Raw genomic sequence first — 11,934 nt, forward strand, 5'->3', positions numbered from 1 at the left:
CAGCCATTTTTTCGTTTGTACGAGGATTTAGAGAAGGAACTGCAGTGCGGTCTTCCTCTGTGATACAGCTTTGGAAAAAGGTGTTTAGTATTTCAGCTTTGCGCGTGTCATCCTCTGTTTCAATGCCATCATCATCCCAGAGTGTCTGGATATGCTGTTTTGAGCCACTTACTGATTTAACATAAGACCAGAACTTCCTGGGATTTTCTGTCAAGTCGGTACATAGAATTTTACTTTCGAATTCACTGAACACTTCACTTCATGCATAGCCCTACTTACGCTAACTTTGACATTGTTTAGCTTCTGTTTGTCTGAGAGGTTTTGGCTGCGTTTAAACTTGCAGTGAAGCTCTCTCTGCTTTCGCAGTAGTTTCCTAACTTTGTTGTTGAACCACGGTGGGTTTTTCCCGTCCCTCACAGTTTTACTTGGCATGTACCTGTCAAAACACATTTTACGATTGCCTTGAACTTTTTCCATAAACACTCAACATTGTCAGTGTCGGAACAGAAATTTTCATTTTGATCTGTTAGGTAGTCTGAAATCTGCCTTCTATTACTCTTGCTAAACAGATAAACCTTCCTCCCTTTTTCTATATTCCTATTTACTTCCATATTCAGGGATGCTGTAACGGCCTTATGATCACTGATTCCCTGTTCTGTGCTTACAGAGTCGAAAAGTTTGGGTCTGTTTGTTATCAGTAGGTCCAAGATGTTATCTCCACGAGTCGGTTCTCTGTTTAATTTTCGGATAGTGCACTCAGTATAATGTCACTCGATGCTCTGTCCCTAACACCCGTCCTAAACATCTGGGTGTCCCAGTTTATATCTGGTAAATTGAAATCTCCACCTAAGACTATAACATGCTGAGAAAATTTATGTGAAATGTATTCCAGATTTTCTCTCAGTTGTTCTGACACTAATGCTGCTGAGTCGGGAGGTCGGTAAAAGGAGCCAATTATTAACCTAGAACGGTTGTCGAGTGTAACCTCCACCCATACTAATTCACAGGAACTTGTTGTTGTTGTTGTTGTTGTGGCCTTCAGTCCTGAAACTGGTTTGATGCAGCTCTCCATGCTACTCTATCCTGTGCAAGCTTCTTCATCTCCCAGTACCTACTGCAACCTACATCCTTCTGAATCTGCTTGGTGCATTCATCTCTTGGTCTCCCTCTACGATTTTTACCCTCTACGCTGCCCTCCAATACTAAATTGGTGATCCCTTGATGCCTCAGAACATGTCCTACCAACCGATCCCTTCTTCTAGTCAAGTTGTGCCACAAACTTCTCCCCAATTCTATTCAACACCTACTCATTAGTTATATGATCTACCCATCTAATCTTTAGCGTTCTTCTGTAGCACCACATTTCGAAAGCTTCTATTCTCTTCTTGTCTAAACTATTTATTGTCCATGTTTCAGTTCCATACATGGCTACACTCCATACAAATACTTTCAGAAACGACTTCCTGACACTTAAATCTATACTCGATGTTAACAAATTTCTCTTCTTCAGAAACGTTTTCCTTGCCATTGCCAGTCTACATTTTATATCCTCTCTACTTCGACCATTATCAGTTATTTTGCTCCCCAAATAGCAAAACTCCTTTACTACTTTAAGTGTCTCATTTCCTAATCTAATCACAGGAACTATCCACTTCTATTTCACTACAGGAAAAACTACAACTAACAGCGACAAACATGCCACTTCTGGTTGCATGCAATCTATCCTTTCTAAACACCGTCCGTGCCTTTGTAAAAATTTCGGCAGAATTTGTCTCTGGCTTCAGCCAGCTTTCCGTACCTATAATGATTTCAGCTTTGGTGCTTTCTATCAGCGCTTGAAGTTCCAGTACTTTACCAATGCTGCTTCGACAGTTTACAATTACAGTACCGATTGCTGCTTGGTCCCCACAAGTCCTGACTTTGCCCCGCACCCTTTGAGGCTGTTGCCCTTTCTGTACTTGCCCGAGGCCATCTAACCTCCTTGAGATTTTTCTATATCCGCCACTGAGGGAGGGGGAGCATCTCCCGGATGGGATGCCATGGGAACTGCAGGGGGCGGGGAGAGGGGAGGGGAGAGGGGGACTGGGCTGCGGTAAGGTAGAGGCAGGAGGAGGAAATGAAGTAAGATAGGCAAAAGTTGAAGATAGTGACACTGGATGCAGTCTCTCATACGTTTGGCGAGCCTCGCATAAGACAGGTGATCTAGGAACTTGTATTCTTGGATCTTCTTTTCTCTCTTGTAAGCTGGGCAATCTGGCGGTCAGCACTACTGACACACACAGGTGGCGGAACACAGGGGCTTCTCTCATGGAGAGGGTCCCCACAGTCACCACATAGAAGGTCCGCCGTACAGTAGGAAGACATATGCCCAAAACGCAAGCACCGAAAGCACCACATGGGTGGAGGGATGTACGGCTTCACGTCACGTCTGTAGCACATACCCTTGACCTTCTCTGGGAGGGTACCCCCTCGAAAGCCAGAATGAAGGCGCCAGTATTGGTGGGTTGTCTTTGCAATTCTTCTGCACACATCAAACAAAATGAACGTCACTCCGCTCCAGATTAGCCCGGAGTTAATCATCAGTTTGCAGGATGAGTTCCCAATGACAAATCACTCCCTGCACCAGATTCAGAAATTGGTGAGGAGTAACAGACGCCAGGACATTGCCAAGATGATCACAGGCATGAAGAGCTGAGGACTGGGTGGCACAAGAAGCCTTGATTAACAGTGAGCCCAACCGCATCTTACTAAGAGGCTCCACTTCACCAAACTTGTCCTCAATATTTCCATGAGAAACAATGGCTTTGTGGGGGTATAGCAAAAGCAGTTCATGAAGGTTACTTTTTGTCTCTGAAAGGAAATTTTCAACACAGATCTCCAAGCAATAAATGGGTTCAGGGTGAAATAATGACTCCTCTCATGAATCATTACATGTCAGTAAAATTACCTTTTATGTGAGAGGTGTTTATAATGGCGCCCTACGTGACGGGACGTCTAGAAGTGGTATAAGAATTGAATAATTACTGAATTTTGACTTGTGGTAACTTCCTTTTCCTGAGTGACAATAAGTAATCAAGACAGAGATAAACTTGAAAGTTAAATGAAAAAGTATTAATATATGTGTCTTAGGTTAAGTTTTTGTCATTTGTGTATGAATTACTATTATAATAGACTTCTCACACATGCCAGATGAGTTGAAGGAGATGCGTCAAGTGTCATCTATGAATAACATACAGGAAAATGTATTGAATAATCCTTGGGCAAATGTCACCACCAGCTCAGAAAGTAGCAGCAGATCTGCTTACATTCAACAAGTTGGCAGAAAATGAGCACATAATTTGGAACAAACATAGAGAGAGTAAACATAGTGAAGAAAAGCTACTAAAATATGATCAATTCCAAGCAATTTGTCCAGAAAAGAAGACAATACATCTGGTGGTGTCCATAAGGGGTTTTACTCACATTTTTACCAAGTGGTTGGAGTGAGTACCAAAAGATGCAGCATGTAGCAGGATATACTACGGAGAACGCAAAAGTGGTTTCTGGATGCCATAAAAATGTGCGCTATGTATGAAGAGTTCACACGAGCATCCTGTCAAAGAATTGGTCGCAGAGAGGCTAAAAAAGGAGTATTAAACCCAGAACCATTTACAGCAACATCTGGAGGATTGTATAAATATTTCGAAAAATACCTCAACAAAGCATAATACTAGGATAATGTGATGAGCGAAGAAGATATCATCCAGATATTAAAATCAAAATTAACCTCTGTCATCAGAAAAAAGCTCATGACAATCCCGGAACAAGACACTGAAGAATTTTTGTCAACATTGGACACATATGACACAATCCAAGAGGACGACAAAAAGCATGCAGAGAATAATGGACAGACAACACGCAAAAAATATCAGCAGTTTTAGGCAAATGATCGGCGCACAGCACGTGGCAACAAATGCGGTGGGAGTGCAGGGTAGAAAGGGAGGACTTGACAGGAGATATCACCCAGGTTATGTACGGTACGACAGTGGAAATCAAACTTGGGACAATAACCAAGTAAACATACAAGAACCAAGTACGAGAGTGCCACTGAATGCGAATGCGACAGACTGGCATCAGAACACGCTTGTAATAACAGAAATACGCAAAGATATAAACAGGAATACCAACAAAAATCAGGAAAATGCTTAAGGGCCTGCACCAGCTCCAGTGTTAGGGTCGAAAAGAATCCGAGGGGCAGTGATAGTAACTTGGCTATGCTACAATACAACAACGGGCATTTATTAAGAGGTGAATTACTCTCAGAGCAGAGAAGGTGTAAAGTTGAGGAGAGGCTGACTTCAGTATAAGCAATTAAGTGCAGAATTGAAAATAATGAAGTAAAGGTCATTCTGGACACAAGTGAAACAGTAAAGACGGTTTCAGCCAATTTGTTTGAAAAACTGAGCCAGGAAGCAAAGTTTCCAGTATATCCAGTTAGTAACTGCAAACTCCAAGTCCAAGCTCATTAGGAGGCAGGCACTTATAATTGTGTATTTGGAGAATGAAGCCTATAAGGGCACACTTCTAATTGCTGAGGGATTAATTGTGGATTGCATCCTAAGGCTGGAGTTTTTTGGGGAAACACAAGCAAACATAGCTTTTGCATGTGGTATTTTGAGAATGGAAAGTGAAGCACAAGATATTGACATACCACTTCCGTAGACAAGAAATATTCATGGGAACTACTGCGAGGGAGCTCGCATACAGCTGGTAACAAGCTACAGATCGAGCATGTGTCCAGAAGAGGAAAAAGTAGCAGATGTGAATGAGTTATTTAGCCAATCACAACAAAAATTAACAAATTGTCCGAGTTGAGTACTGAACAGACAGACCAACTGAACAGATTGTTGTCTAGATTTATCAATGTATTTAATGAAAGACCTGATATGGCTATGTATGTAAATCAGACGCCACAGTCATCTGTGTGTGAGTTGAGTTTGTGTGAATGTGTATGTGTGTGTGTGCTGTATAATTCTGGCGAAGGTCTTATTGGCCTAAAGCTATTATTTGTGACACGCTTTTTGTTGTGCCCATCTGCGACACAGAATCTCCAGTATATGGTGAGTAGCAATTTGCCTTTTCACAATACTGTTACATTCCAGCCTGGATTTTCCATTGTTTGAATATTGACTTGGGTGCATGCCTCTTCTAGGTCAGGAAAATTGAAGGGCACACAACATTCTGTACAATAGCATTTGCTAGTAGGGCCTTGAGCAACTGCAAAAGAGCTCATACCACCACTGAAAAAGAAGCACTGACAATAATATGGGCACTTAGAAAATGTCTCTATTATATATACCAATCTCAGACTAAAGTATTCTGTGATTATCAGGCATTAAGTTTCCTACAAACATGCAAGTTGCTACACATGAGATTGAGTCGTTGGACAATATTTCTCCAAGAATGCAATTTTCCCATTGAATATATTAATGACAAAGATAACCTGATTGCAGATGCATTATCAAGGATGCCGGAAGTTTTACAAGAGGATGTATGTGAAGAGGAAGCAGAAGACGAACTTTAGATTTTGTTAATAAAGGATACAGCACGCCGAAGATATTATTTAGATTTATGTAAGAACATGGCGGAATTACAAGACCAGGATCTGCGTTTGAGTAAGGTCAAACCGTCAAATGGCTGCTGGAACAAAAGAGCAATGCCAATCTGGCGGAATATTTCAAGCTAGTAGATGGTGTATTGTTCACAGGGGGAATGAAAAGTCTAAAAACTGGTGTGTATGTGTGTACCCGACAATAGAGTAGAAGATCTGGTAAGGTGTACTCATTTACCAAGGGGCCACTTCAGTGCCTCTAAGTGAGCGTCGAAGAGTAAGCAATATTGCTAAATACCTAACGGTAAACGGAGAATAGCCATGATATTGAAGTCATGTGATTTATGCCACAGATCAAAGGATAATCATCAAGGTAGAAAAGGGTTGTTGAGCTTGATTATACCTGACAGGCCACTTTCTTTGGTATCAGCTGCTGTTTGTGGCCCTCTTCCAAAATCGAGGGGTGGTTGCAAATATGTTGTTGCTTTTCTAGATGTACCCACGAAGTACGTTTACCCAGCAAAGGCCGCAATGAGTTCAACCGTAGTGAGAAAGCTACTATGGAAATACATTCCAAGTGTAAGAAAACCATAGGCGGTGATATCTGACAATGCTTCTACCTTCACAAGTTTTACCTGGCGGAGAGCATTGTTAGAAGCAAACATTACACTAGTCCTTACCTCGTGCTACAATCCAGAAGAGAGTCCAGTGGAGATAATATTTAAAGAATTAAATCGTTTCATGCGGACATACTGTCCGGAAAAACAGTCAAGATGGATTGATTATTTGGATGTATTTGAGAGTATTGTCAACAACTTACTGCACATGACAGCAGAATTTACACTGGCTGAATTAATGTTCAATAAGCTAGATAAGAATGAATGGGTAACCTGTTTGTCGAGACATGCTGGAGAAAAGCAAGTACTGCAATCAGAACTGTGAGATGCAATAGTGAACATTACTGAAAAGGCAAGGAAAAGGAAAATGAACTTTGACAAGATCGGAAACAAAGTTTTATTGACGACATATCCCCAGTCTTCATTATTAAAGAAGAAGATCAGGAAGTGGCAGAGACTGTACACAGGACCATATATAATAAGCAAAGTACCAAACCCTGGCATATATGTATTACAGTACATAGGGTCAGGGAAAGTGAAGGGGGCGTTCGCCCACCAACATCTAAAATGCTATCATGAGTACAACTGATCAAACAACACATGAAAAAAAAGGGGACGCTGATGAAAATATCAGTGTGAAATCTCGGGTAATTAATAATAAGATAATTATTCAAAGTTAAGAATGGAGATGTTTTTTGACTGTGTCAATGAATGTGTGATTTTTCAATGAAATTTATTTAGTAGTAAGTTATTACTGGTAGTATGTATTTGAGTCTTTTCATGCATATGAGGTCAAAGAATTAGCTAGTGATAGAGAGGTTTACTTTGAATTTTTCACTTTTCGTGTTGTTATTAACAGTAATTGCTAGTTGACACTAAAATAAATTAACCTGTTGTCCAGTCATGATTCAAACTAGATGGTCAGGTACTCTGACGATTTGGTTAAAAACAATAAGGTACAGATTGAGACTGCCCAAGCTTTTCCTTGAGAGTCAGGAGCTTTAATGTATTCAGTAGAATTACAATTATTGGAAGGGAGGAGAGCAGTAATGTGCAGGTGAGCAGTCTTGAGTCGGTATGGGTATAGTTCACTGGACATTATGAATTAATGAAGAACAAAGGTTAGTATGTGAACATAAAACTGAAGACAATATACAAGACAGTGATCATGTGAGTAAACACTAGTGACTCCATATGGAGCCTTAGTATGATAATATAAATCCACTCAAGTGAACACAAGAAACTTCAATTTGAAGTATTGTGCATTCTTGGTGGATGAAACCACAATGGCAGTGAACATCATGCATTGAAGGATACAAGGAACTTCAGATGGAAGTCTTGTTAATGCTCTTAGAATAACAGAACTTTTGGAGCTACAAAAGAGTGATGGTGATTTTTTTTTTTCTTTCCAATAATATCATCATGGACAACAGTTGCTGGTGTGGTGTATTATTGTGTTCAATTCTGACGAAGATGTGATTCTGTGAATAACCAATAATATCACCATGGATGACAGTTGTTGACGTGGTGAATTATTGAGTTACTGTGTACCAAAATGTGACCTTTTTGGTAGTAGCAATAACAATAGTTAACTTGGTGTGTAATGGATTGCATATAAACCTGAAACTGCCACTGGAATCTTTCTAATTGAAAGCATTTGGATGTAAGCCATACCGTATCAAAATTGCTGCACCATTACTACAGGTGTGATTAATCCATTCTTTCTGGGGAATATAGCTTTGGTAAAACATTAATGCCCGTGGAATTACGTTTCATGTAATCGTGATGAGTGCAGTACCTTAAGTGGACATAACCCGTTTTGAGAAAAGTCTACTGTTACCCTCACATTCTTTTCTCCTGCTGAGGTTCGTACATCTTCTTGCCTCTCCAACAACCTTCCGCACCTGTAACATCATAACTCCGCTACAAAGAACCACATCTCCAACCATTTCTTCTCTAACAAGATTGTGGGGAAAAAAGGTTTCTCTTTTGTGCATTCACAAAATGGATCTCCAATTTTCAACAGTAACATTCAGATATTGAAAGTTAATTACAATCAATTAATTGTAAATTCAAAACACGTCTCAGTTTTTGTACAACTGATGTATGTAAATTTTGTACAGTTTTATGAGATCTTTTAAACCTTAGAAATGTGGGCAAGGTTAAATAATAAATGCCTGCATAAAGTGCTTCAACATACAGAGGAAATTTATGATAGACTAAGCTTGTTCCCCAGTAGCATGCCCGCTAAGCTACTGGTCTTAAGATCATACAGTAACTGCAGACTCCCTTACAAAATAACATCTAATAGATGACAATTGCCCGATTGCGAAAATTTTCACGTAGGAAGGGCATGGTAACAGTTCGTGTCATGTGAGAGTAAAAGATACCTGGCCGAACAAGATATTATTTGAAGCGTCCTCGTGCGCAACTGACTGCGAGAGAGCAGCATTATCGCTGACGCCCCCTCTATTCCTTGAAATAGGAGAGCTTTGGTTCGATGTTAACTATTGTGAAAAGATGCAGTCTAGCTTCGGATTTTAATGAGTATGGACAAATGTATTATGGCTTAAGAGAGAAAGCATTGTTGTGAAACCACCATCTTTAACTGAAAGGCATTTTCTGATTTTATGTGAGAATAAGAAGCCAATAAACCAATTTCTCGGCAGCATAAACAAGGTGTGTATTGTGTAAATTATTTTCTATCTTACGGTTTCACACTTACAATATTCGTGCTTGCCTACGAGACATTTCTTTGGATTGTGGAAGCTTGAACCTGCAAACTCTATATGCTCATTAATTTAAAGACTTTCAAACAAATCCACTTCGATGAACAGTTTCCCATAGAAAGGACAATTGGACCATAGTTAACATACACTAACATTCCTACAGTTTTAGCACGCAGTTTGACAGCTGGCAGACACGTCGAACACAGCTTACAGTCAGCGTGCAGCAGCGGATCTCTAGTTTACCATAAACAACGCCTGAACATAAACATTGTCTAGTGAGATCTGTTTGGTTATTTATTCATTTCAGACAACTAAACTCTTTTCTTAGAGAGACTGAATACTAAAGAACTAATTCCTTGAATCCTTAATAATATTAATAATAATAGACTCAAAGCAGTAATTAAATGAATAATAATAATAATAATAATAAAAGCAGTTCATCGAAGCTACTTTTTGTCTCTGAAGGGAGATCTCCAGACAATAACTGCGTACAGGGTGAAATAATGAGTCATGAGTCATTGCATCTCAGTAAAATTATAACAATTTACCTTTCTCATGATAGGGAGTTGACTACAGAGAGAGAGGAAAAAAAAAAAAACTGTTGTGGTTCATCATAACACAGTTCATCTGAAACTGACAACAGAAGGCATACAACCACACTGCCCAGCAAACACATTTACATTCATTATACAAATGCTACAGGAATGTAGCTAAGCTTCCTACAAAAAAGAAAGAAAGATGATTACACAGTGATCTGCAAGAAGTAATTATAAAAAAGGAAAAGCGGAGAAGGTCCAATAGTGAGAACATTCAGCATTACATATTTCCGACAACAACTGTATTTGTAGTTGTTTTCGAACTTAAATATACTGCTAATAACAAATCTCATCAGTGAACAATAATTCTGATGGACAGAGCTGTCTATCACTTCGTTTTTATTTCAATGCATTACGCAGTAACGTTTAAACACTAGCATCTGATGTATATATGATTACACAGAGCTTCAAGAATTAAAAACATCTCAAGAGTAACAAAATTCAACAAGACAGTTACAGAGAGGGCCGAAAGATACACCATAACGATAATTCTGTAGTTCATACATGAAATAAAGTAAAGAACAATCATAAGTGAATGAGGAAAGTTTTTAAACCATAAAATAGGGGTCTGTACAGTTTTAAACTCTAAAATATCATACCGTAGAAACATGTTTACCCAAAGAACTTTAAAACACCATACCGCAGACACATGTATACCCAACTCAATAAACTGTCCCACACAACGATAAATGCAAAACTGAACTCCATTTAAAAGGAATACAGATGACAGAATGGACTAAACAAATTTACAATTTTTATCCTCCAAAGCTTACCTTAAGGAACATACTGGATGGACATGGGCACTTATTATTTTCGCAATTCCTCGAGTCAAAAAGTCCCATATTACAATGCGGCCGTCGTTGCATCCTACGGCTAACAACGTCCCTCGTTTGTTGAAGGCGCAAGTGACGGCCAGCGATATACAATCCAATGCACCGTCGAACTCCTGGATACAGAAACTGTATTTATATTCAATTTTGGTACTAAATAAGCATAACAACATGTGTGTTCACACCTACACATTTACAGTTACCACACTTTAAAGAAGCATTGCGGCAGATCCATGACATCACTCATGGTAGTAATTTCATGCTGTGCATGTCTAATACTTATTAATGACTACTCTCTTCACTTACCTCCGGGTAGTTTTGTCCGAAAGATTCTGGAAAAGCAAAAAAATACCGTCAGAGTAACTCAAAATTAATTAACAATACTTTTTTATTAACTCATTTACGTTCCTACTTACCTAGTAATTCCAGATTCATTATCACTCACTTATAAAGTCGATGCTTCTCCTTTAACCGCACTTGGTTAGTAAACAAAATACCGCCTGAACCTGACATTGAGCAAAGCGCTCAACCAAAATAGAAGATACACCATTTCCTGACCCGCACACCAACAAAAGTCAGCGTTTCTATCCATACCACCTTGATCGATACAAAAAGGCAAGATATACGACTGCAAAGTCACTGCACACGGCCGCCGGCAATCCAAGGCCGGTCCGATCTGTTTGTTCAAATGTCTGCGCCCATCATATCTGCACTGACAACTCGTAGCGTGTGGATAGGAGATTTGCGCATATATAGAATGCTGGAAAACCTGGAAGTTTGAGCAAAGTTGGTCAGATCTGTGGGCGCAGAATACATCCCCGCAGACAAATCATGCACAGGAGATCAGCGCAAATCTCACACGTCCCGTGCTTGAGTCAGTTGTCAAGTCCTTCTCGTCTTTGTGTACAAAGTAAATTCTAAAATGATTGATACTTCTCAGTACTTTAGGGAGCTCATTGCTGAATTTATTGAAACATGTATGAGTCGAACAAGTTTGTGGAACAGTATTACCAAGGATTCCAACGATGAAGATAAGAAGGCAGCTGCTTATTATACTTAAATAGAGGAAACAATACCATTTAACACTGTGGCGAAGCGGGAAACTGCACTTGTAGCTCTAAAATACAAATCGTGGCGGACTTAATCAAAATTATTAGTTCTGGCTCCTTTGGACATAGAAATGAGGGTAATTCACACTGGCCATCACATCACGTCAAAACATTCCGCAATGCATTTCAAATGGTAGTGTTCTCATAAGCTATCAACGGATCATCCTGTCACGTCTTGATTTCTTGAGAAGAATGTTTTGATGGTGTCGTCGTGACACCGGTGTCGTGGTGACACCGGCAGTTAAGCTATTTTCACCAAACTCAGTAATATTAAAATGGTGTCTTTCGTTCGTTTTTGTCTTCTTAATATTAATTTTATTATAGAGCTTTTTTGTGGCAAATTGCAAAAGTTCTGTGATGACTTGAATATCTTTTTCCATTGAGTGTTCTTCCACAAGTGATGTCAGTTATCTGAAAGCGAAAAATTATGTAGGTTTTACGATAACAGATCAGAGACGACCCC

At 39.5% G+C, this 11,934-nt stretch overlaps 1 protein-coding gene across 1 annotated transcript in view; it reads right to left on the reverse strand.

Moving 5' to 3' along the window:
- The window catches only part of LOC124545319 (retinoblastoma-binding protein 5 homolog), a 66,707-nt gene extending 55,800 nt beyond the window's left edge, over window positions 1-10,907 (reverse strand). Inside the window, exons 1-3 of the mRNA XM_047124220.1 lie at window positions 10,779-10,907; window positions 10,669-10,694; window positions 10,306-10,478 (exon numbers count right to left, since the gene is read on the reverse strand). Coding sequence (XP_046980176.1) covers window positions 10,306-10,478; window positions 10,669-10,694; window positions 10,779-10,797 — 218 coding nt within the window. The 5' untranslated portion in view covers window positions 10,798-10,907. The remainder of the gene's footprint in view (window positions 1-10,305; window positions 10,479-10,668; window positions 10,695-10,778) is intronic.
- Between the last annotated feature and the right edge of the window lie 1,027 nt (window positions 10,908-11,934).

This window comes from Schistocerca americana, chromosome 8 (assembly GCF_021461395.2).
Source record: "Schistocerca americana isolate TAMUIC-IGC-003095 chromosome 8, iqSchAmer2.1, whole genome shotgun sequence".
NCBI lineage: Eukaryota > Metazoa > Arthropoda > Insecta > Orthoptera > Acrididae > Schistocerca > Schistocerca americana.